This window comes from Epinephelus moara, chromosome 5 (assembly GCF_006386435.1).
Source record: "Epinephelus moara isolate mb chromosome 5, YSFRI_EMoa_1.0, whole genome shotgun sequence".
Taxonomy (NCBI): Eukaryota; Metazoa; Chordata; class Actinopteri; order Perciformes; family Serranidae; genus Epinephelus; species Epinephelus moara.
This window is the reverse complement of record NC_065510.1, coordinates 38,898,513-38,925,287: the sequence shown is the minus strand read 5'-3', so window position 1 is coordinate 38,925,287 and position 26,775 is coordinate 38,898,513. Positions and strand designations below refer to the sequence as shown.

General features: G+C 40.3%; 1 protein-coding gene across 1 annotated transcript in view; it reads left to right on the top strand.

Moving 5' to 3' along the window:
- The first annotated feature begins 1,532 nt into the window (after window positions 1-1,532).
- The window catches only part of mast1a (microtubule associated serine/threonine kinase 1a), a 91,004-nt gene continuing 65,761 nt past the window's right edge, over window positions 1,533-26,775 (top strand). Inside the window, exons 1-2 of the mRNA XM_050044118.1 lie at window positions 1,533-2,702; window positions 15,127-15,158. Of these exons, the coding sequence (XP_049900075.1) occupies window positions 2,664-2,702; window positions 15,127-15,158 (71 nt within the window). The 5' untranslated portion in view covers window positions 1,533-2,663. The remainder of the gene's footprint in view (window positions 2,703-15,126; window positions 15,159-26,775) is intronic.

The following is a 26,775-nucleotide window of genomic DNA, read 5'->3' as shown; positions in this document are numbered from 1 at the left end:
AATAATGCACCGCACATTTTCAATGGGAGACAGGTCTGGACTGCAGAAACCAGTCTAGTACCCACACTCTTTTGCTACGAAGCCACAGGAGCAGAATGTGGCTTTGCATTGTCTTGCTGAAATAAGCAGGGGCATCCCTAAAAAAGAAATTGTCTAAATGGCAGCATATGTTGCTCCCAAACCTGTATATACCTTTCAGCATTCATGGTGCCTTCACAGATGTGCAAGTTACCTGTTTTTTACATGTACAAATCGTTTTTTAATTGCTAACAGGTGAACAGGTAGTAATGTAACTTAAAAACTGAGACTTTCCCAGCTTTTCTCAGTTGCCTATAACAACCTGTGGACTGACTTCTATGTAAAGGACTTGGGACAAATTTTCTGGGAAAATCTAAAGGATGCGGGCCTTGTCTCTCCTCTGCTCCACTACATCACTAACACTGTGCAACACCAGCTAACATTAGCTAAAAAATGGAGTTTGCATCAACAAATGACCGGCATCCAACACAACACAAAATCCACACATGTTGTGATTCCATTACACTCATTTTGCAGTGGCGGTCCAGCAGAGACAGACCTTTACTTAGCGCCCTGTAGCAACTTGAATTCAGCCAGAGCTAGACTGAGCGTGGGGGGTCTGATCCAGGACCAGCCTGAGTCCTCGCCAGATCAGGAAACTTTCTGTTGCTGCCGTTACACAGGGTAGGCCCGGCGCTGCTGCTTGCAAACAGCAAGCTCATTAGTATCATGGAGCCAATGGTCCAGATGAAATATAGGAACATTGCAGATAGTCACGTTATTCTAAATAGGATGTCATTTTTTTCCCAGCATTCTATCTGCATGATGCTGGTCAGTCACGGTCTCGTGTTTGTCACTGTTTTGGGTGATGCCCAGCTGCTACGGAGTGCGAGTGCAGGCACCAGGATATTGGCTGAAGTTCACCTAATGGCCTCAGAGAGAGGTGGTGTCACTGATAACAAGGATTTGCTGAAAGTTACATACAGAACCTTGGATTAAAAACGTGACAAACAAAGATTGATACAAAACTCACAAAGAAATCAGTAAATGGGACAGATGAGGAATCTGCCATCATACGAGGGCTGTAGCCAACGATTCTTTTCATTATCAGTGAATTTGCCCTTTTTTTTCATGAAATCGATGAATTTTTCTCTACGAAATGAAAAAATTGTGAAAAATGCTAATTGAAGATATTCAATTTACTATTTGACAAGACAAATTGAAGCAGCACAATCCTGCCATTTGAGAAGCTGGAGAAATGCACCATTTCTTTTGCTTGAAAAATTACTAAATTGATAAATTGATTATCAAAACCGCCTAAGTCTAGAATATGTTTTCATATTTAAGAAATGTATGATAGTTTTGTTTGTTTTTGGGGGGTGATAATACAACTGACTTGAAAACTTGTAGGCTATAGGCCTATGAAAAATACACGTTCATAGCTGACGCAAGGCTCCGGTCGCTGAAGGGTTAAACGTCATTGGTAGTAGGAAGTGGGTGGTAAGAGCTGTGGATGGAGAGAAGCCTGTGTAGCGACCACAGATCGTTTTTCGCGAGAAAATCAATGTTCCACCAGAGAAGAACAGAGTGAACACATCGTGTATCTGTGAGGAGAGGAGAAAACGGACAGATCTGTTTACTGGAGGACGAAAACGTGAAGTGATCAACCTGCTTTCTGTTCCGATGTGTGTGTTGTGTGTGTGTGCATCGTTCAACAGAGGGACGTATAGAGTCGCTACAGATTCTCATTGATATCGCCTTTTTTTAGTGCACAGGAGCTCTGACAGCGCGTGGATGCGTCATGTAATCGAGATTTGTAGTTGTGCAATACTGTGCAATATGCATGCAAAGAACTCAATGTACATGCTTGCACTGATGCCTTCTCAGCACACAGGCTGTGTTTGAATGTGCTCTGGCTGTCTGTGGAACATGTAGTGGATTTCTGCAGCTTGTTGACCGACGGAAGATCGTTGTGATAGAGGCATTTTAAAGGATGACAGTAGTTGACTCGGTTGATCTTGGCTGTGAGTGCTGCACTTGTTTTTGTGTTTGAACTGTGATTCGCTCTAGATGTTCAGGAGGTGAAAGATGACTGCAAACGTGTTAGGTTTATGTGATCTGTGGTGTGATAAGCTTCGCTCTGACAGTCTGGGCTGTTCAGGGGGTTCCTTCTCTGTCTCCCAGCTGGACTTCAGTTCATGCAGAGCACGCTGATCCCACCGTGCAGCCTCTCGCTTATTCAGCAGTTCCCACTACAGAGCAGCCTAGTCAGTAGTCTCTGACAGTCTCTGCCAGCAAGGGATGTGGGCTGGGGTCGAGCTCAGGAGCGGCACTTTTTATACACTTTGGTCATATTTGATAGTGTAGTTTTTTTGGCTGTAAGGCGGGAGGATCGCTCATTTCCTGTTATTTGCCACACTGACTATAAGAGCACCAATTAACCCTCAGATAACTGGCGGACATCATCTGCTTCTCGCTGGTAAATGATGCTAAGAGCAGCCGACACTCCGCCAAGCATTTCGGTTTAGTAGTAAATTGACTCTCGCCGAAAGCCACGCGAGAGTGGGGCTTCTCCTCGCCCCCGTCACCTGGAAACCACAGGAGCCCACGAGACCCTCCGACAGGTGTGAACCCGGACTCGCGCCATGGATGATTCTGGCATCATCCGAAGACGGAGGCTGCAGGTGAGGACTTTGTCACCCATTTGTTACCATATGAGGATTATATAATTAAAAAATAATATTGTATGAATTCTGTCTAACATTTGCCACATGTCTTTTTAAGTGTTTTTCACAGTTACGAAAACTGGCACATTTAGTTTTTTAAAGGAGATTAACAGTCTTAAAAGGTGACACATAGTGGTTATTTGTCCACACATACATATAAGAGATGTAAAAAAGAGCTTGTTTTGTCAGTTGTTCTTTACATTAATGTATTTAACGTATTTAGTCCATGTATGCTTTGAAAGAAAGGAGGTAGCCTATAGGCCCATGACTTGAGTTCATAAAAATAGTGTCAAAAGGCACCTGGCTATAAAGACATGGAAGATGTAGAGACAGTTGATTTTGTAGACTGCACAAAACAGCAGCATTTCAGATAGGAGTGGGTGACATGGAAACCCCTCTATCACAGCCATTGAATCTTGCAATATATACATCAGCATGTACATTGATGGGGCAGCTGCGGATCAAGAGGTAGAGCTGGTCGTCCAGTAATCGGAAGATTGACGGCTCAATCTCCAGCTCCTCCAGTCTGCATGTTGAAGTATCCTTGGCCAAGATACCGAACCCCAAATTGCATGTGAATGTGTAAAATGAGTAGCTGAGTAGTGGTGCACTTTGTATGGTGGCTTTGGCCACCAGCGTATGAACGGATGAATGTGACAAGTAGCGTAAAAGCGCTTGAGTGGTCGGAAGACCAGAAAGGCACTATACAAGTCCGGGTCCATTTAGCATACACGATATAGTGACATTTCTTGAAAATCAAGTGAGAAGCTGTTTATGGATTTTAAAAAATGACTAGTTTGGCAGAGAAAATACCAGACAAATCATTACACATTCTCACATTTAAACAGTCTGGCTTATTGATTTGACACATTATCCACAATGACCCAATGCAAGCAGAGATATTAAAGAGATAGTTACCCTCATATAAACAGTATAAATGTTTGACAGTAGACAAACTTCTTTAACATGTTGTCCCGATAACTTGTATGAAAGGCAGCATCAATAAGTGCAGTGGGTGAAAGTTTCCTGACAGTTTTAGATTCACAGTAATATGTGTGCATGTGTAATAACCAGTCATATGCTGAGTCTAGGCTGCCTAAAGAGACCTAGTTGAAGTAGATTATTCTGTTAAATTTGCATGATGTAGGCTAGTCACTTAGCCCACATCTTGTGCGTTATGACAGACACGGGAAGGCACTGGTGAAAGCTTCCTTCGAGGCTCTCCTCTGTGGGTGCTTGCGTGAAATTAATCAAGTGAGGCAGGCAAAGCTTACTATGCAGGGCCATTGTCTGCCAGTCTTTCTCTGCTTCCTGGTGAATTAATTTACAGTGAAAGTACTCTGCTGCACATTGTGCCAAGATATTCTGCTCTAGATGATTGCTCATCATTTATAAAATATAGACAAGCAACACTGGAAGATTTCCTGCACAAGTGTTGTTGTTCAGTTGGTGGAACGTAGCAGTAGCACTGCCAGTCTCAGAGTTTCTACTCCTACAGGTGCGGGGCTCCTGCTGTAAGGCCTGGTGGATTACAGCAGACATCAAATTAAAGATTTAATGATAAATACCTGTCTTTGATGGAGTTAGTTTAGGGACCACTGAATTTAAGGAATACAAGACTATCTGCAACCTCTACCACCGGCTCTGTCGTTATTAACCGTACTTATTAAACTGTTTGTTGAAGATTTCCACTTAACCAGCGTTTGAATTACACAGGGCTTTTGGGGGGGCCCCCATTTTTGCCATGCGGGGGAAGGGAGGGTACATAGCCTACACATGGACATGCAAACATGAATGCGCCCGTCTACGTGAAAAAATTTACAATAGAATTCAATACATTTCAGTTCATACAGAGAATATTTAGCCTGGGACAACAATGAAAAATTAATCAGAAAAATGATTCACCATTGCATTTTTTTTTTTAAAATCACTCTCGGTGGTGATGGAAACATTTTCTCAGGAGTTAATTGTGGCTGAAATTTAAACATGGATATCAAAACCTTTAGTGGAAACTGAGAGCAGGACCCGCCTGGAATGGTTACAAGACACAATTTGATGCTACCATGAAGGTTTGAATGTAATACATACACAGAGACACAGCAAGACAGAAACACACACACACTGAGCCAAGATGGACTTTGTATCCAACTAACAGCAGCCCACATAAAACACACATTCACTTACAAGAAGATTACTGGTGAGTCAAACTTTTGATTTTAGTCTGAGTGCATGTTAATGTGTGTGTGTGTGTCCGTCCATTCTGTTGACTGTACTGTGGCTATGCCAGGCATCTTGTGTGTGTGTGTGTTTGTGCATAACGTTCATGCCTATATGTACATATCAAATCGACTCCCACCCCTTGCCCCTACTCTCCATTTCCATTGAAGTGGTCGATATCCATATCTCAGACAGAGGAGGTCTAAATGCTGAGGATGTGGCGCAGTTGTCAGGCCCATTAGCAGGACTAATGGTGGCCTAACAGCCCTGTGTGCCCTCAGGGAGGAAGACCAACCACCAGCAGAAGCAGGACGGGCTGAAACGTCCTGAGGCCGCCAGGAGGAGAAGGGGTGGGGGGGGGGGTGGGGGGGGGGGTGGACATAGACCTGAGGCAGGCAGCAGCTGTGGGCTACAGTAGACCCCATTTAAGTGGCTATTACAATATCTGGATCCCTTTACTGCCTGGATCTACTTTCACTCTGGAGAGAGAGAGGAGGGAGGAAGAGAGAGGATTGTGTGTGTGTGTGGGTGTATAGCATGTTTGTTCTTCACACAGATCACTTGTTCATTAATGAAAAGAATTAGGGCTAAAACTAGGTGGGTTCAGCAGAGTATCATTCGGTTTGCTCAGTACTGAAAACAACTGGTTTCAATCACGTCTTTCTCGTTCATAAATTTAACAGAAAACCACCAGACCTGTCAAATGCATCATTTGATGTCTTAACACAAAGAGAAACTTTTCCTGGTTAAAACTGACAAAATTCTGATTTTAAAATAGGCAATATTTGACAAAACAAACCAAATGAAAAATGATATAAAACTAAAAGTCTCATCTGAAGCATCTGTTATCAACTTCTCTGAACCTGACAGTGAAAAGACCAGAAACAATACTGTTGACATTTTTGAGTTAAAAATGGAATATATAATCAAAATTATGTATCTCTTAAGTTTATTTTTTAAAGAATTGTGAAGATATTTATCAAGACAGACATTATACAACTGAAAACTAAACGTGTCAGTACATTCTGGCGGACAAACAATGTAGAGGGGACACTGTGTCTAAATGTTCTTTAATGTATCTCTTTTTTTTTGTGGCATTTTTGCTGATTTTTTAATTAGTTACTGAAAGCTAAGATGGCACCTGTTCAGTGTAATAGAGTTGCTCGCCTGGCAGGTACACCAAAAAAAGTTTCTAGCTTACGGGTATGTGGCCCACGGAATACGCGCAGTAGTGTCATTCCTGCTGGCCCTGCCCGCAATTCCACAGTAGACTTTACATTGTAATGGCATCCAGGGTTTTTAAATAGCTTTTCACGGCACGAGGAAAGTTTTACATATATAAAACGTGCATGGATCCAAAACAAAACATAGAAAGAGTCATAATTGACCTTGTTTGCAGTTGGAGGTTTCTTGTCAGCAGTTTTACAGATGTCTTCTTTATATTGGTGGTGTATAGGTACAATGCTTGTTGGGCCACAGGGGATTTTTTTGCTGCAATACCACAAGTGGCCACTGAAAAAAAAATTGTAAGCAAGGTGAGGTGGCGCTCTTGGGGGGCCTAGTCACTCAATAACAATGTCATCTGATTCCTCCTTTGCTTCTGTCATGATTATGACGGCCTCTAGAGGATGTTGTCCTTCAATGTTTTTTTGGGTGCACTTGCTGAAACAATCGCTGATGTTGTTCTTCTTGGAAGGACTCGGCTTTTTTCACGGCCCCCTGCAGTCACTTGTACCCTGATTGATTCATCCTGCCATCATCCTTAAGCCACAAAGTCTTCTCGCTTTCTCCGTCTTTCTTGATTGTCTCCCTCATGTCCACAATAACCTTCCCCTTAATTTATTTATCACTTAGTTCTCCTTCACCTTGATCACCTCCTTCATCCAACCATCTTTCTGTCCACGTCTCCCCATTTCTCACCTCCCTCCTTACTTTCATTCTCTCATCCTGGCAGCTCCACATGGCACAATGGGAAAACCATTTTGAGGGTGTGACATTCGGCTTGGGGGTTGTCAGTGTCATTATAGAGTAAATAAATAACATTACAATACAGTTTAGCATATGTTCTTGGCCACTTACATCCCCCCTTCACACAGACCTTACTTGCACATTACTAGATCCTATTTATTTACTGTACGGAGCCAAAACATTTAAATCAATCACAGAATAGAGTGCTCCAGGGATGACATTTTTCTGTAAGCCGACATGGAAGTTAGCATTGCCCTGATTCCCTCATCAAAAAGCCTATCAGATTTTTCCATTGGGAAAATCACTGGGAGATATACAAAATGGAAAAACTTACTGTCAGAGTTAGAAATCAAGTGCATATTTTTGAAGGGAGACGGGAAAAATGGTTGAGATATATAAAAGACAATGTTCCCAATGATCTTTGATTATGGGACAGCTGAAGTATTGAGATTGATAGCATAGAAGTGCTTTCTTGTGTTTTATCATTCACATAAATATGTAGGTAACTATGTGTCCATGTTTGGGTACACACACATTCATGGGTGAGATCATGTATGTTGATATCTGTGTGTACTTATAGTAAACCTAGTAGTTATATAATGTATCGTCTAACTTAAATTTGAATTTATGAGTTTGTTTAACTACATCTTATGAAATAATGTATAAAGAAATTAGCTTTTGTTTTCTTTTTTAAATGTCTTAATTTATTATCAGTTTATTATTAACACTTATTTCCTGATATTGCTAACGCTTCTGTTTGTTTATGTTTTATGTATGTATTGATGTATTTTCTTTTTTCTGTTTTCCCTTATCTCTTTCATGCTCTACATATGTGAAATAATCCTCAAAACTGCAAAAAAAAAAAAAAAAATCCATTAGATTTTGGATTATTGCAAAAAATAAGCTACGTGGCCAACAAACATTTATGATGTCTACATGTTTTGTTCAGGAAGATAATCTTTACAAATGAACACCACTTTTACACTTAAGCCTAAATGCAATGGCCAGAAGTAAAAAGCAAACATTAGGCTATGAATGAACAACACCACTGTCGCATGATTTAACGTGCTTGATGCATGATGACGTTCTGTAGTCTCATTTAGCCTCTTGTTACAGTCTTGTTAACAGTCTTTCTTAAGATGAATAAAAACCTCAAAAAATTCTCAAGTGAGGTATTTACTGACACATTTTATGTTGTAGAACAAAACATGAAAGTCTCTTAAGCTTGTGTTAACCACAGACCTTATTTCAGACATCCAACCAAAAACCCAGTCAAAAACCCATTGACTTAAAGACGAGGGAACCGGGAGTGGTAAAATGCTAACTCACTTCCAGGTTTTAGGACTCATTCCTGGGGCACTCTATAGTGGACTTTGTTGGATCGGGCCCCGATTTTGCCTCATGAAACTGGAATCAATAGAAACTGCAGCTACAATGATTGTGATCTGTGACAACACCTAGTCCATTGTAGACATAAGAGAGCGTGTGTCATTGAAATGAGTCGTTTTCATCTCGAGTGAAGATGACCCCAATGTCCTGAGCAGTTGTAGGTGTGTGTGGAGCGTACTTACACTTAACCCATACACTCATACACTCACACACAAACAAACGCAAGTCATACGATGTGTGTCACCCCTCTCTGTTGTAGGAGTATGTTTAAATACACACACACACACACACACACACACACACACACACACACACTAGCATAATTTGTCCAATATTTTGTTCTGGGCAGTGTGCCCATTTCCAATATGCTAAGCACAAGGGATAAGAGTGTGATCACTGCAGAAGATCCAGCTCTCTGTGCCAAGTCCTGTCACTCACTGCCATGCCCACCGCTTTGTTCTGCCTCACCACGTCCTTCTGATGTCAGTATTATTCAGAGAGGGTAGGTTTTGTACTGAGAGAGCAAAGTGTACATCAAAGCAACAGATCTGGGCCAGAATATATTTGGGAATCACTTCAAATATTTGAGCTACTTTAACTGGGCTTGAATTATCATGCCAGACGCCTATAAAGCAAAAAACTGGAGTCCAACTTAATCCCCAAAACAGACAAAAATGGACGGAGTAAGGCAAAAATTGCACTCATGAAAGTTTTAAACTAGATCCAGTGTAATAAGAAAGTAAAATAGCCTCAGAGTTGTTCAATTAGACATTACTTTAGACCTAGTCATAATGACCAGTGATCTCAAAGCTTTTAAGTAAAACTATGAAACTGAAGAATACACAGTGTGACATTTGCCTCACAATCTGCTGTCAGTTTTGGCAGTAGAAGCAGAACAGAAGCCTCATGGCTCTGCCCAGAGCAGCAGCATATTAACATTTTTCTTTTCTTTGGTTTCCAGTTGGCCTTCAGTTTGTCCTCGGGTAAATATAAACCAAAAGGAAAAAAAAGGAAAAACCATAGGACACCCTCTCCTCACTTTTGAGTGGCAATAAAATTTCACAATAAAATGTCGCAGTTGAATAAGAGTGTGAATAAATTGCAGTTACTTGAAGCACAGAGGTTGTATATAATTGTATGTGCACATCTGTGAGTCCTTCCATGCTGCATCATGTCTGCAAAACCACTTAATTTATGCCACTTAAGGATAAAATAATCGCTTTTTGCACCCTCATAGTGCAATTTTGTCACATAAGAACATTTTCTTACTCTTGATTTTTTTTTTAACCTTCAGTGAAACAGCAGAAATGTCAGACTTCCAGGGCACTTTCAGTAAACTGTTTGTTTATTTGGGTGTGTGGTGAGGGGTAGGTAGCTGGTTGAGGCATAATCGCACCTTTCTACCATTTCCACCTATTTTCCCACAGGCGGTTATTGATGCAGTGTGTTGTTAGCGCTGTGTGGTTTTATTTGTGTATGTGGTTGAAGAGTGAGGGCACGTTGTGACAGTCGTGTAATCAGGAAGACAGGAAATGGATTTTAATGGTGAACAATCCCATGTAATGATCATCCAGGCCTGCAATTACTGTTACATGGCTACCAAGTGATCTTCCTACAGTATATAATTCAACAATACTAATATTACCAGCTTCACTTATCTGGCTTTTTATATGCCACCAACTGCAAAACCTTCTTTAGATAAAATAGAAGTGTATGAATATAAATAATTAAATGTGAGATAAAGAGTGAGTCAGATAAAATATAAATGTGATTACACAGTTTATTTTAGGATTGTAGCCGCACTCTGAGGTATAAAAGTCACCAACATTTGAAAAACTGTCAAACAGTTGGCACCAATGAGTAATAAATAAAACATCAATTTGCTTCATGAGGGATGTGCTCAAGGATTTATTGCAAGATCATTCTCTTTACTGATTAATGGAAGCCCAAAAATTGGCTTCTTGTGAGAGATGAGACTTGGGCAACACTATTTCATCGCAGAATCTGCATGAAACTATTTAAGATTTTGGAATTGGGAAATGCTCTTTATTGTATGCTTCCTGTATGCTTGTATGTATTATGTTTTTGGGTTGTCCTTCCGTCTTATTCTTGTGAACACAATATCTCAAGAACACCAAATTTGGCACAAACATCCATCTGGACTCTACAATGAACTGATTAGATGTTGGTGGTCAAAGGTCACACAATATCTAATAGGATAAAATGACATTTTATATCTAAAAGGTCAAAGGTCAGCTTCACTCTGACATCATAATGTTCTGCAAAAAAACATTTTTCTGTCCATTTTTCAACACCATATCTCAGGAACAGAAGGGGAGACATTTGGTCAGATACTAAGTTGGTGACACTAATCTTGGGTGTCCATCTTGAAACTGTGCTGACTGTACAGATTTCCTGTGCTGTCGGGTTAAAGATGTAGCTGAATATGTAGCTTCTTTGCAAAAACATCCATATTTGAAGCACTGTCAACTGTCGTGGCCACATATGGATCTGGACAGACATGGATGTAAACTGTAACTGCAACTGCCTGGTGGTAATTCTAGTTTTGCTTTATACCTAGTTGTGCATTACAGTTTCTTCCTGGCATGATATCAATAACACTCTGGGAAAAAAACAGGAATTAATCTCCCTTTTTATCTGAAATAAACAGCTGTTTCAACCATGAGAAGATCGTTTTCAGTGTTATAGTAAAACATAATATCTTCCTAGAGATTTGGCTGCTATATTTGGATTACATTGACAAGTTGCTTATATAAAAATGTAAACTGTCCTCTGCACTCTTGTTGCATTCTGATCACTCATCTACCAAGTAACTGTATACTGTCTTAAAATATTGTTGATGTAGTGATGTGGATATCTAGGTATTGTCTTTGACTATACCTGAAGCAAAGTGGATATTACTGAGAGGTTTCACAGGTGGTCATGGTCACTTGAAACTGAGAGATTGTTGGTCAAAGAAATGCCGGAGTAACCAGTAACATGGCAACAGCAAGTCTGTTGGACAGAGACAGTGAGAGGGAGCAGGTGTTGGGGTTTTATCCATTAGCCACCCCTATCACCCCATACACACACACACACACACACACACACACACACATTTAAGACTCCTGCGGGGCTCTCTATGAATCACCCTGGCCGAGCTCACTTCCTCTTGATGATGTAACTCATTAGCTGTCCCAGAAAGAGCTCACTATGATGGGTGATGTCACTCCCATTGAGAAAAAAGCTAATCACTCTCCTCTAAACTGGGAAATGCTGCCAGCCCCATCACATAGGTGTGTTTTAATTGGTCGAAAGTATCTGTTTCCACTTTAATATACCCGTCTGTGCACAGTAGTGTGTTTGCCAAGTTTCATTAGTCCTTTAGTCATGTGATTACTCTATTACTGCTGCACTTACACTGCACTTGTTTAATTGAGGGATGATTAGAATTATGATTTCATCAACATGCCTTTGGAAAACGGGTTCTAACTTATTAAAATGTGTTGTTGGCCCTCAATAGTTTTTTTCTTGACTTTTAATTTAGTGCAAGTATTACTGTGTCACAGTGCTGGAAAGTAAATCGGGCGAGTTTAGCTTGTTTTGAGATTGTTTGGAGATGAGAGCTCCAGCTGTCAAGTCATGTTTCATCAGTTCGGCTTTGGTTGGGTTTCCTAATGCTTGTTTACTTATACAAAGACAAAGAGATAGACTGTGTGTGTGTGTGAGAGAGAGACAGAGATTTCAGGATTGCCCTTATCTAACAGGATGAAATTCTCCTCTGGAAAACAAGTTACAGTCTCTTATTTTTCTCTGAGGTTTGTGTTTATTTTCAACCTCTGACCCTGGTGTGTTTTGTCACTTGGATTCCTTTCATTTCACAGACATGGCTCAGTGTCATTAAGCCTTCCCTGAGTGAAAAAAGATAAATGATAGTATCTTTTTAGCGGAGCCACTGGGCTGCAGAAAATAGCCTGATAAGCAGCGCAGGACAGGCTGACAATAGAAATTGACGGTAACCTGATCTTACCTTAGCCGAGTGTTAAATGGAATCAAATTGGGAATAGATGGGCAACAAGCACCAAACAGATTCCTCCCAGCAGATCCTAATCACATCAGAGCCCTTGCTGTCGTGTCCCAATGTCATAAATATAGCAGCAACATGTTTTAAATTGACTTTGGCTCCACTTAACCTGGTGGTTCCTGAAGCTCTGAAGTCTCTGATCACTTAAGAGGTATCGGTTTTCAAACTGCTTTCCACTTACATGAGACATTAACAGAGAAATCATAAAACTGGCTATTGATGAATCCCATCCTACACGACTGTCTGAACAATTTTATTACCAGAAAGGTTGACTATAGTATTTGAAACACAGTTTTATATTTTCTAAACCACAGTGTTTTTGCAGAGCCCTGCTTTCTGTGTGGGATGCCACTATATGCTAATGATGGTGCAAAGGTTAAACTTTAATATGCATGATTATTAGTGGGCTCCAAGCAAAATGGCAAATTATTTCACAGCAAAAGAATTAACCTCAGTGTCACATCTATGATGAGGAGATGAATTGATACTTGGCATAATGCCATTTAAAAGGACAGGTGTCTTGACTGCTTTACTATTCAGCATGACCGAATGTGGTCCAACATGCTCATGGCTCTTTTGTAGATAGATATGGCAAGGTTTGATGGTTTAGCAACAATTATCAGATTTATTATCAATTATCAATATCAGAATTGTACAGAGCTCCAAAAGTCCCACAAGTCTTGTGAATGCAGGATAATTTAGTTGGTACCAAAAGATAATTAACTTGATGACAACTTGTTGACACAATACAATCTTTACAAGATTTTTAAAATGTAAATTACTATTCAAGATATTCAAGATCTCACAGGAAAAGGGCACGGTGATGACCCGAACACAAGCTATAATCACAGAAAACACCACATTTAAAAAAAAAAAAAAAAAAAAAAGCTTCTTGAGTATGTATGATCGTTAAAAAAATGAGAAAAAAATACACATAATACAGAGAATTCTATTAAAAGTTTTTTTCAAATAAAAGGAAAACTCATCTCTGATGCAGTATTCACAGGAACCATCTGCTCAAAATTCATCCGAATTGCTCCTTTTACTCAATCTTCCTGAGGGTAGGCATTATGTTATTGTTTTCACTGAATATATTATGGAATAGCCATATAATATGTCATTAAAGCAGGATTTATACTTGTGCGGCAGACCTTATGCCGTAGCTTACGCACATTGCCTACGCCTTTGTGAGCGTTTATACTTGTGCAGTGGTGTCTGTGTCACTCTGCAGTTACACCTCCAAAACACTAGTTGGCGACAGGGTTTATGTGAAGTGCTATAAAGTTTAGTTGACTCAAAACACACATTAAACACAGCTTTATAGCTACAGTTTCAAACATAAGTACCCAAATCAGCTTCTTTTTAACTCGCAGCATTCACAGACAAACACTTGTCTTTATCTGGACACATTTTCCCCACAAATACAACATGCTAACATTATTAGCACAAGCCTATGGCATTTTACATTGTATAGATTAGCCTAGCGGCTTGCGGAGATTTCCTTTTCTCATATGAAACCAGGGACAACAGCAACATTTAACAAAGGTAACGGCACATAATTTGACTCCATTACAACTTACAGGTTCACCGACAAAACAACTGTCTTATACTAAGCACGTTTTCCAAACAAATACAACATGCTTATGTTTTTCGCACAAGCCTATGGCATTTCACATTGTATAAATTAGTCTAGTGACGAGTGGAGATGATAAGGAAGGGGTCCCTTAAGGAAAAGGGTTGGGAACCACTGCTCTAGTGTGTAGGCTTTTATGCCATCTAGCAGTAAGGTTACAGAGCTGAAACTTTACCCCTATGCTAAGCGTTTAGGTGAAAGACACGAACATGCGAATGGCCCTATTATGAGCCAATGTTTGATTTGTCCATTCTGGGCTACTGTAAAACAACATGATGGACTCTCTGGAAAAGGACTTGATCCTTGTGTAAATATAAACGGCTCATTGTAAGATAACAAAAGCACAATAATTCTTATTTTTAGAAACTAAAAAAAACCAAAGTTATGAATATTATATAGCATTTCTGCCAATAGATGCTCCTAAATCCTACATGCTGGACCTTTAAGGCTGGGGTTCCCAAGATGAATTACAATGGTCACAAGAGCATTAAAGGAAAAGATAGATTTTTTTTAGGTTTATTTTTTTTGACATTCCTGTAGTGTTTGCCTTTTTTGCATGTGGGTACATGTCACTTATTAAAAACATTTCATTTATAATAACTCAAGAAATCCATTTATGCCGAGTACAAACAGACGTGGGGGGTGTATTACTGTAAGGTTTGACCTTGAATGAATTTGATTTATACACAGCCTGTCTATACAATAACAACAAAGTGCTTCATAAGAAAGCATAAAAACAACAGCAGTGAAATATATAAGGAGATGAAAATAGAAAACACATTTAAATTAAATAGATAAGAAAAAGTTGAGTAATTACATTTTGTTTCATTGAATTCCTTGTTCTTCATCAAGTACTGCTCAGACATGTCAGTATAATAGGTTTAATTTGTTTGTTTTGAACTCAGCCTCATTATTATGCTTAATTGTATTTCTACAGCACAATCGAGGTGCATTATAATCTTTTTTACACTTCTGTAAACAATGTGTTGTGCAGTAACAGATTGCATGATGTGTAAAACTGATCTAATCAGGCTAATTTATCTGCTCTCCCCCTCTTTTCTTTCTCTATCCTGCTTTCTCTTTCTCACCAGAAGGATCTACCTCTGCCGCGAAAAAGTAGCAGGTAAGTTCACATTTATGTACGTTTGTTTCTCTGTGTGTATGCTGTTCAGATACTGTGAGATTTTGTTGTGTTAGTCTTTGGGTTTCCATGGATTTTTTTTAAAAAATTTGGTTGTTTTGCAGAGAGGAAAGGTGTGAGAATGTGATTAATTTTCTGGAAAACTGAGACAATATCAACATTTGGGGATTTTTATACACAACAAGGACTCAACAGTGCAATAACTTAATAGATCAGAGCACATTATGTATAGTTTTACTGCCTCTCTACATTGTATGGCCTCATGTTTTCTGAGCTAAAAGACAAACCAGGCAGGAAAAGCATCCTTTAGTGCCTGGAGCCTTTCCAGCTTTGTTAAAGGATGTCGTGGTGAAATGATGGTATTTTGCCTTCAGACTGCAGCATGTTCCAGCTCTGCGTGAGTCCTTTCACTCTCAGAGCGTCTCTGTTGGCCCAATCTGTTGCACCAGTGAGCTGTGCAATGAAAGTTCAGCAGCGGGAGAGCCGTGCTGTGACCTCAATGCCCTGCGTGGTTGTGGGAAGGCGGAGAGGTTGAGTAGGGAGAATAGAGCAGCACATGGTGTGTAGCACAAATGAGTTAAGCCAACAAAATGTTAAGTGCAGTTAGTGAATGACTGACATGTTATCTGCTATTTTACAACATTAATACTTTATCAAAGGTATCATAATACAGTAATCACATGCCTGGTATGAACATTGAAAAGATAATTAGATTCTGAATTCGTCTCTCTTGTCCACACCAGCATCAAAGACATCCCTCCTTTGAGTGATTTCAATGTAAGTGACAGTGACAAAACTCACAGCTCTTGTACTGTGGGAAAATGACTTCTAAAGTTTAGTTGAAAGGCTTCAGCAGTCTAAAATGAATTTCCTCCCAACACAGTCTTTTCAGTACCAAATTCCCACTTAGTGCTTCCATCCACAGTGTTTGCTTGATGAACTAATACATAGGGTCGACAAATCTGGTCCTACAAAGACTGAAACTTTGGAAGATATCCTTTGACAGAGTAAAGAGTTTTGTCTTTTGTCACTTCCATTGAAATTGCTTTAAAAGGGGATCTCTTTGAGACTGATATGACTACGAGAAACAATTACAGCAGCAAAAAAAACTCTTTAATGTACATTTGGCCATGGGAGTATTGTTTTAGGACCAACCCTAACCTTAAAAATGTGAACCTATCCTTTAAAGCCGTGTTTCTCAAATGGGGCATGTGTACCCCTAGGGGTACTTTGGAGTACTGCAAGATATATGTGAGATTCTTTAAAGAAATGTAAATTTATGTCAAAATGCTGTGTTAGTGTTATTGCATGATGACAAAAAATTGGTTTGCCTTGAATTTAGTAATGAATTCTAAACATTTGAAATGTTGCATTTCAGTGTTTTTCACTTACAGGGTTGTTGTTCATAGGGTATGCATTACTGAAACAAGTCTGAGAACGGCTGCTTTAAAGCGTCAGATAGTGGAGAGCAACAATAACAGTGAGCCAGTAGGACACCCCGACATGTACTTGTTAAATCACCTTTAACATTGTCAGTAGAGTAGAAAATTCTCTACCATTGTTGTAGCTTTTGCACATTTTGTGCGTTAACTTACTGTTTTACACTGTCCAAGGTTATCATTATTTTCCTTTCAATGTCCATCGCAAATAGTTTAGAAATCATGGAAAGAGGATGCATCTCATGTCTGCAGAACTTGCCTGAGAGTCATAGTGTTTTATCTTAAGCATCAAAGTAATCAAATGATAGCTGTACATCAGTCTGTACATTCATGGGTACATTGTAAACAGCACCTGCTGATATTTAATTCAGCATACTTTGTACAGTTAATTCTAATAATTATGAGCAGAAGGAGTAAGGAAAATATACTCGTTGCTCATTTCAGCTCTGATTGTGCTCTTGAATTAAATGATTAATGGAAGTTCCTAAGACTGTCAACATTAAAGGCAGATATTAACATTATAAGGCAGCTGAAAAGAGAGAAACACTTGGCATCTCCACAGAGATAGAATGCTTTTAGTGACTGAATAGAAACCTCTGGAGTCGTTCTGAGCCATTTAGAAAAGAGTGGGATTAAATGATCCTGAGAGGTTTCCCAAAACTGATTAAAGTACCTTAATTTGTGGTGCAGGCATATAAAAGCTGTTACACTTAACAGTTATGTCAGGTAAAATGTGAAATATGGAGCAAAAACTGATGTCTATCTTTTAATGCAGCTGATGCTGTTGTACTGTATAAGTATGCGAGTCTCTGTCCATGGTGCTGAAAAGAAACTCACCACTCTTCTCTCCCCTGCACACTGTGTTTATCATGTTTGTCACCCTTTTACTCAAAAATATGACTGAAGAATACAGACTGATTTTTTTTTAAGCGTTTGTTTCTGGCAGCGTCTTTTGCTACATCTTAACTACTGTTTACTTCTTGACAATTTCCTCTCTTACCTGAGACAACCTTTGAATTTTTATCATCTATTCTTAAAGTTGGGTTTGGGAAGTCGTAGCTGGCTTGTGCTTCTGCTGCTAAAAGCACTTCACAAATCAGGCAGAATTTGAAAAAGTGTCTTATGTCAGCTCAAAAGGCTGTCTGAAAATGCCTTTGAACATGGAGGGGGGTGTAATTTTCCACAAAATGCTTACACTTTGCCATCATCATTTCAAGTGTTGAAATCCTTGAAATTTTTCTGAAATTGCTCTAGTCCACAGCCATATATATATTTTTTCATTCTACTTTTGACTCGGCTACTTTTGTTCTGTGTGAGCAGAATATGAATCATGTAACTCTGTCATATTTCTGTTTCAAAACTTTCTTTTAAAACTCTTTGTATTGGTGTTTTCTTTGTTATAAACAGTCTCTCAAATTGTTTCAACTTGGTTTTTTTTTATGTATATGGCAAAAATATAACCCCCTGCCTTTCTGGGAAATTGCAAAATAGTTCCTCTTGATGCCACAGATTAGTACTGAGTAATCAAAGAAGCAAGATTAACAGGAAAAATAATAAAAATAAGCAACAACCAGCTTCACTAAGGCACAATCTGGGACTGCAGTGTCTTTATAGGATCACAGAGGGATCGTCATATTTGAAAACATTTTGCTGTAGACCCATGCAATGTATATCTAATCTTTTATGATTTACTAAATGACAAACATCTCTCATCCAAGCTTTATTGGATGTAAGAGAAGATGACTTCCAATGGATGGATGATGTTTTTTGTAGGCCAACGCACAGGATAGTGTCGCCCTGATTCTCTCGTCAAAAAGACTACGGGATTTTTGTATTGGATTTTAGATTATTGCAGAAAATAAGCTCTGTGGCAAACCTATCAACAAACTACATAACAGTGAGGCTGTAAAGCCATGTTTGGCATGAAGATGTCCTCTAGTCTTATTCGCCATATTTTAGCAACCGCCTCTTTTTAAGAAACATAAAAGCTTTTACAAGAGGGGTATTTACTGATGTATTTTATGTCGTAGAACAAAACATCATAGTCTCTTAAATTTGTGTTGACCACAGACCTTATTTCAGGCATCTAAAAAAAAACCCATTCAAAAAAACAATTGACTTCAAGACGAGGGAACTGGGAGCGCTAAAATGCTATCTCAACTCAAGACTTATTCCTGCACCACTCTATGAAGTAGTATCAGAAGGCCACAAGGTCTACTTTAATTCTTGGCAGGACCATTGTATTCGGTATTACCCCAAAGAGTGCTGATGATGCAGTTGATTCAAACGGCACCCCAAGTGCCCCTGACAACATTTAAAAAATATTAGACTAATAGTTATGAAGAGATGGGCAAGGCCTAAACATATAAATCAATGAGGCGGGAGCTTGCTGACACAAACAGGGTTAATTGGGAAGGTCTGAGTTTTGTGTGGAGTATGAGATCATGTTTGGCACATATAAATGAAGAGTGGACCTAGAGAGGAACATCATCCCAAAGACTGTTGTGCATGTCTTCGCCTGTATCCAGCTCCCCTGATCTTTTGAAAGCTAATATGTCTGTTTATCATGTAAACTGTATTGTAGCACTGATAGCACTGAGGATGCAGGCAGTTCATGAAGATGTAAATGTGAAGCATGGATTTAATTCCCCGTACTAAGCTGCGTTTTTTTTAACTTCATTTTTTATTTGTGTGTTGTTGTCTGTTTAATATTCTGTCTGCATGTTACTCTGCAGAGGTGCTGTCTGGCAACAATAGCTCGATGATGCTAGCGTATACATGCTCGGGGTATTTAATGTGCGCCTGTATCCATGTGTAATTACAATTTACTGCCTCACTCGATTCGTGCCACATGCTTTGGCGTGTGTGTGTGTGTGTCAGTGATGTGTTGTGCAGCATACATGTGTGTCCCTGACTGCTGTCATCGGGTGTGTTTTGACCCTGACCCCTGACCTCTGTGTGATGGGGTGGCAGATGTCACAGCATGGCATGACGGAGACACTGGAGCTGGAGGCTCGCGGTCAGCTCTCTCAGCTCCCTTTAGCCCCCCTCCTCTGTTGGATTTTTCTACACACATCCTCCTGTGGGTGGAGCTGGAGTCTTGTACTGTGGGTGTAATGACGGGGCGTTTATTGCAGAATGGGAATAAAGTGACCTGAAGGACAAACAGGTTACCAGATACTGAAATCCTCGGAGGTTAAATGTGCTTCAGAGGACACAGAGAGAAAAAGTCCCACATTACACGTGGAAAAAAAACACACCATGTCTTCTATATGATATCATGCTGCCCATCCCTGTCTGTCGCCCCCCACTGAGTTTCAGTGATATCACCATCACCCCTCCCCCTCCTGCTCCCTCCCCTCCCCTCCCCTCCCCTCCCCCTCCTCCCCCCATCTCTCCTCTCCCATGTATATTTTATCCATCCAGACTCCCACATTAGAGACGGCATCCATTATTGAATTACTCCCCTCAGCACTACTGTGCAACTGTCACCCTACGTCAGCTTTAACATTTGGTGGATTTGTTTCAAAGAGAGGGAGGGAGGGACGGAGGGCGTGCGCGCGCGCACACACACACACACACACACACACACACACACACACAGAAATGACATCTCTCTTGGCCGGGCATTGCAGAGCTGCTCCTGTGATATTTAGGACAAGTAGATGGTGCCAGAGCTCATCCAATATGTCATTTTACATAGAAAAAAATAGAGCTGTGTCTGTGTGTGTGTGGTTCTCTGTGTGCATTGTAAAGAATGCTGATGTTATTTTATATTCTCCTTGCTGTTGTAAACCCCATGAAAACCCCAAAACAATGGATATTAATAAATCTGTCAATGCTTTCTCATTTCCTACCCTGTCTGTGGCACTCAGCCCCAAGCACAGTCATTCCCTACTGAGGACGTAAATCTTTAAAAATGGATTACAAATATGTAGTTTCAATAGAAGAAAGGGCTCAGCACTGTAGTTTTAAGCAAACTTAACTTAAACACGAGTAATAGTGCATGTTTTGGGGTCTATTTTCAGCTGCGGATTAATACACTTTCGCTGTCCTATTGAGTATTTACAGGAAAAGACTGGTGTTTTCCTGTAAAAACACTGGGCCATATCACCCAGGGCAACAGTGTGGTATATTGGTGTGTTTTTAAAGGATAAGTCTGATATTTTGTATTTTCTTATTATCAACAAATCCCATGAATCCACCAAAACCAACAATTAATATATTCTACAAATAACTATTGTCTGTTCAGTTTAACCCTGATATAACGTATTCATCTGTACCATAGACTAACACCGTTGTCCAAACATAAATACATAGACCACTCATGCCGTTGGGTAGCATGTTCCTTCATCACTATGAACATGGGCACAGTAGTTTATTTTAAAGGGGCTCTATGTGAAGTTGAGTGTATGACAGAACATGAGGGTTAGAGCTCTGACAGATCAGGCCCAGTTAAAAACCTAAATGTCTACTGTAAAAAAAAAAAAAAAAAAAAAAAAAATATATATATATATATTATATGTTTTTAATATTAAAACATGCATTACAAGCTAAGAGCTGACGTGTTTCCTTGCACACACCTTGTCCGTTGTCTTGTGCACGACAGGTTCAGCCAACCTGCTGCGCCCTCCGGTGCAAGAAGCTAGCAGCTAACTCCATAAACAGTGCTATACAACAGCAGCAGTGCTGACAGAGGTAACAGTGTTAACTGGGGGGAACTGAAAGGCAGGTGCTTATTTTTGCAGTGACGCCATCCCGTTATCTGAGTAACTCCCATATGAGTGCAGCGCAGAGCAGGGGCAGTTAGCTAGCCAGTGGGATCCACACATGCTGTAACATACACCTGCCATCAGGCCGGTTTACCTCAACAAATCACAAAGAAGCTCAGATTGCAACACACACAAATGGGCTGTGACTTTTTTCTTTGCTCTGGACACCATTATTCCACCATGTCTTTACACTGCAGATAGCAATCGGTGGTTTGCTGCTATGTTAATGCTCTGAATGTAACATACAGAACCTTAATGTGAATCCCACATACTGTACACAAACTTGCTGCTGTAAATACTCACCAGATCACTGACTTGGTGGCTGAAAGTAGTCCCCCAACAAATACTTATGTTTGAGTAGAATTTGCTCAAAGGTGTATGTTATTAAGCCTTTAAAAAGAACTGAATGATTGGGTGAAGATTTACATCTTCAGTAGGAGCCAATGGGATTGAGGCTTTGAGCCACATACAGCTTGGGGACATCAGATAGCACTGAGAGACGGACTAAAGTATTGTTGGTTTTGGTCTTTTCATGGGATTTATTGACAATAACAGAAACATAGAATTTTGCCAGCCTTATCCTTTAATGGCTTTTGGACAACAATGGAGGTCTGTGGCACAGAGGAACAAACTATAACAGGCTTTGTTAGTAGGAAACATTTATTGTTGGCTTTTCATGGGATTTGTTGTCAATAATCATTTTCCTATAACAGCCTGTTGTTTCAGTGATGTCAGTGCCAGGCTGTGACACACAGAATAGCACACACTCACATGTGAAAACCAAATTGCACTGCTCTCCCCTCCCGCTGTCTTCCTGTCTTGTCATTCACATCAGTCTCCAGTTCGCTGCTCCCTCGTCTCTCCACCTCTGATTGGCTTCCGCTCTCTCTGTCTTGCATTCTCGCTGTTTCTCTCTCATTCATATACCTGCATTGACCCCTCGCTCTCCTCTTCCTATCTCTCTTTGCCCCCCCCTCCTCCCTCGCTCTGTCGCTCCACACTTCCTGGCTTAGCACGATACCCTTGAGAGCAGCCCCACAATCCTCTCTCCTTCTGAGAGGGATGCTCGGCAGCCTGTCCCCTCTCTCCGGCTCCTCTTCTTCCCTCCTCTCTCTCTCTGTCTTTAATCCTCTTGTTTTCTCCGTCTGTGACATGGCTGACATTTCCAAATCTTTCTAATCATTTTCTCCTCTCTCTTGCATACACTCTCGCACGCATACTCACATGCAGAGTCAAGGCGAGACGTTGCTGTGTGTGCGCGCGTGTGTTTAACTGGCCAGAGGAGGCTGACATGCCGGCGTGGAGCGTAATCGGCGCCTCTTGACTGCCTTGGTGTGTGTGTGTGTGTGTGTGTTTGTGAGAGAGAGAGAGAGAGAGAGAAAGAGAGGCTCAGCTGCTCTCATGATCATCTGCCAACACAGCCTCTGCTGCTAGCAACATGTTTCGACGCACAAAAAGGTAAACGGCAACAATCTGTCTCCGTGCAGTCTTTGTGACCGGTGTGGTGCCCTGCTGTTGTCGGAGTGTGTTGATTCATCGGAGGAGGCTGTTGTGTTTTTCCATGATGTTTCCGTTGTCCCTGCCAGCTATCGTGCTGTCTCACAGTTGTCTCCCTGTCTCCATTTAGCTCCAGCAATATGGTGTGTGTGTGTGAGTGTGAGAGTGTGTGTTTGTGTGTGTCTTTACATGCATATATATGTATTTGATTTTGTGCACACTTTTATGATTTGTATTTGAGCTTCTAAAGTACATTGTGGTTTGATAATATGTTTGCTTGTGTGTGTGTGTGTGTGTGTGCTCTTGCAGATCACGGATTTGCTGGATGTGTATTTATTTCTATCCTTGCTGAGCTTTATTGTAGTAATGCACATGTGCACAAGGATTTGGTCTGCTTTAGATTATTGCTCACTCGTTCACACACACACACACACACACACACACACACACACACACACACACACACACTGGAATGTATGTGTGTGCTTGGCCAGTAGCCTGTGTGCCAGAGATAGCATTATGAAGTGAAGGTATTATTATCAGTGTCCAGGGAGTGCTTGTGTAGTGGAGAGCCAACAGTGGGCAGTGCTGGAGTGCTGTCTGCTTGGCACAAATCCTCGCTCCTCTTCTCCCTTCCTCTTCACCTCTTTCTCTCATTTTCTCTTTTCCTTTATTTCTTCTCCTTAACGTCACCTATCTGTCCTCCATCTGTTCCTCTCCTTGCTTACATTTCCCTCTGCTTTGTTTTCCTCAGCTCTTCCCTGTGACTGTAGTCATTTCTGCCTCTTAACCTCATTCCCTCTCCTCTCCTCTCCTCTCCTCTCCTCTCCTCTCCTCTCCTCTCCTCTCCTCTCCTCTCCCCCCTCCTAATGTACAATCTGCACCGACCCTTTAGTATCTCCTGTGGTGCTTCATTTTAGCTGTCTTCATCTCATCTGATCACAGGGGGATTAGTCTGAGTCTTCACCGTTGCTCCGCCAGTGCAGGGAATGAACAGCAGGATATTCTGTATATGACCAAGAATAAAGCCTCCCTCGCTCTGACTGGCGGCCACCATGCAGAGTGTATGTGTTTACCATAGAGACCATGTGTGTTTAAGGGGTGTTTGCTCATGAGACGTGTGTTTGCCATTGCCATGTAAAAGCTTAGCCAGTTTACAGGCTGTATGTTTGTGTGTGACACAGAATTGTTGTTCTTTGCTCTCGTCTGTTTCATGTGTGTGAATTTACCTGTTTCTGAGTGTGTATTAGCAATGTGACATAATATCATACTCCACCAGGGATGAAATGGTATGGTAAGATTTCACATCATAATTATAGTGACCTAACTTATTACGGCTATCAGTATTATCACAGTAATGGTAAAATGCAGTACAAATAGCTGCACTTTCTGTTTACACAAACAATAAAATAACAACATAACCAATACCTTATGTAAACATATGAAAACCATATCAAATGTGCATTAACGTTAAGGAAAGCTTGTCTTTAAAATGTTAAAGTGTCTGTGTCACTGTAGAGGAGGACAAGGGACCAACAGCATCACTGGCTTTGCCTGCTGCACGCCCACTCTGTAGACAGGGGAATAGCAAAACAGACCCATGTTGCATGCTGTGTCTGGGAGACATGCTAACCTTGGTTGATGCTGGACAGTATTTACTGGGATGTTGTGGGCCCACTTGTACAAACACACATACACACACACATATACACCCACACGGCTTACTGTTAGCATCATATGGTTATTAAGGGAAGAGTCGAGGTGTATTGGCGTCAGTATGAGTTTGTTGGGCCTGTTTAATGGCCCCGTGTTGGATGTTAGCCGCTGCTGCTGCACACAAATAGGGATTTATTTGTTACATTTTTGCACTTGCACATTCCTATTCCAACGTTCAATTTTACTGTATTTTTTTGCAAGTACTCGAGAAGTCAACAGTTATTTAATGCGAGTACTCAAATATGGAAATTACTTAAAATGCCCATCCATAGTGTTTACCCTGACTTCTTCAGAGTGTGTTAATCAAGCAGCCTTTGAAGGATAATTAAATTTTGAAATGTTAATACTAACTATCAGGAATTAAACCTTGGTTTATTGTAAAAACCAGTAACTGTGTCATCCCTATACTCTACTTGTGTAGAGGTAATTACATACACTACACTGGTAGGGCAGCAATTGGTTAACTTTTTATGACAACGTGAATTATTGTTTGGTCAGAGAAAAAAGTATTGAAAGATCACAGCAATCACAAATAGATCACAATTTCTCAGAGCCCAAGGTAACTAACAATTGCGTGTTTTGTAAAAAAAAATTTTAATTTACAATATAAAATACTCACACTTGAAATAATCATAGTAATGCATTTTTATTTATAGGCACCTTTCAGAGCACTCAAGGACACCTTACAAGACACAGTTAAAAAACAAGCAGCAATGCATCCATAGATCATAAAATCAAACAATTCTGTAATATTAAATATAAGTTCAAATGACCAGACTAAAATCATAATTATAAATATTAGGTATAAAATCATCAAACTAAAGTCATCATCAGTGCAAGTCTTGATATGTATGTCACCATTAAACCAGGGAGAATATGCAGCTTATAAAGGCATGTTTTCAAACGGGATTTGAAAGTGGAAAGGGAGTCAATATTGCGAATGTCATGGTGGAGAGAGTTCTAAAGGCGGGGGCAGAACGGCTTAGAAGCTAAAACCAGCAAATGTTTTATGACTCAGTGATTAATTGACTTTCTCAATTTCTGTCCAATCACTTTCTGTTGCTTGACTAATCAATTGACTGATTGTTTCAGCACCAGGGTGAGTCTGTGTTATTGTTTAGGTGTGTGTGTGTGTGTGTGTGTGTGTGTGTGTATGCTTCTGATATTTAGCGTACAACAACTGATTGCAGAGGTAACATATATATGTATGTATATATATATATATGTGTTACCTCTGCAATACACATCCACAGCCCCACAAACTACATTCTCCAAAGTTACCATTAGGTTGTGCAAGTTGAATCAGCACCTCTTAAAAGCAGTTTGTACAAAAACGTCATATTATAACCTCCATGAAGGCAGGGTTTGTTTCAGGGCTGTTTTAAAATAAAAGAGGAAAGTTTGCATTTCTCAAAGCAAGGCATTATTTGTTGGTGCTGGAACTCGAGTATGGAACATTTTCAAACAACACCCAACCCTAATTCTGAGTTATAAATACCATCATTTATCCCTGAGACTTTTTTTGTTCTACTTTTTAATTCTCTTGTTTTTTTGTCTCACTCTCTGTTATGTGCGTGTGCATTGTTTCCTCAGTGCATGTGTGTTTCCTTGGCTAGCTGTGGCAATTAAGAGAGCTAATGCTCTGTGCCCACTCCCAAACAGATTGAGCCAAAGGAAGACAGTGAAAATGAGCGAGTGAGAGAGAGAACATGAGGCACGAGACAGAGAGAGCAGCTGAGCTACAGGAAGAAGAGAGTGGGGTGGGATGAAAGGCAGAGCCTCAGGTAGTGTCTCAGCCTACATTTGAGAGAAGCCCGGTGGGGTTAACTGAGCCCATGACGATAAACTCTCAGTCTGTTCGTTTACTTCCTTCCCTTTCACTTCAAGGTAAACCTCCTTGGTTTGTTGTCTTGGCTTTTGGGATCATGACAGGGAGACGGAGCATTCAGAGACAGAGGCTGGATGACAAACAAGTGATGGAGGTCTTCATGTTTATCTCACTCACACACAGCATATACAGTATTATCCCACTCATACATATGTGTACATGATGCACGGTGCAAATGATCCCACTCATAAACAGCAAACAGGACATTTCATCCCACTCACAAACAGCACATATTGTCGGTGTTTATTTTTCACAAGAGAAGCAAAAAAAAAACACTGTAGAGCTAT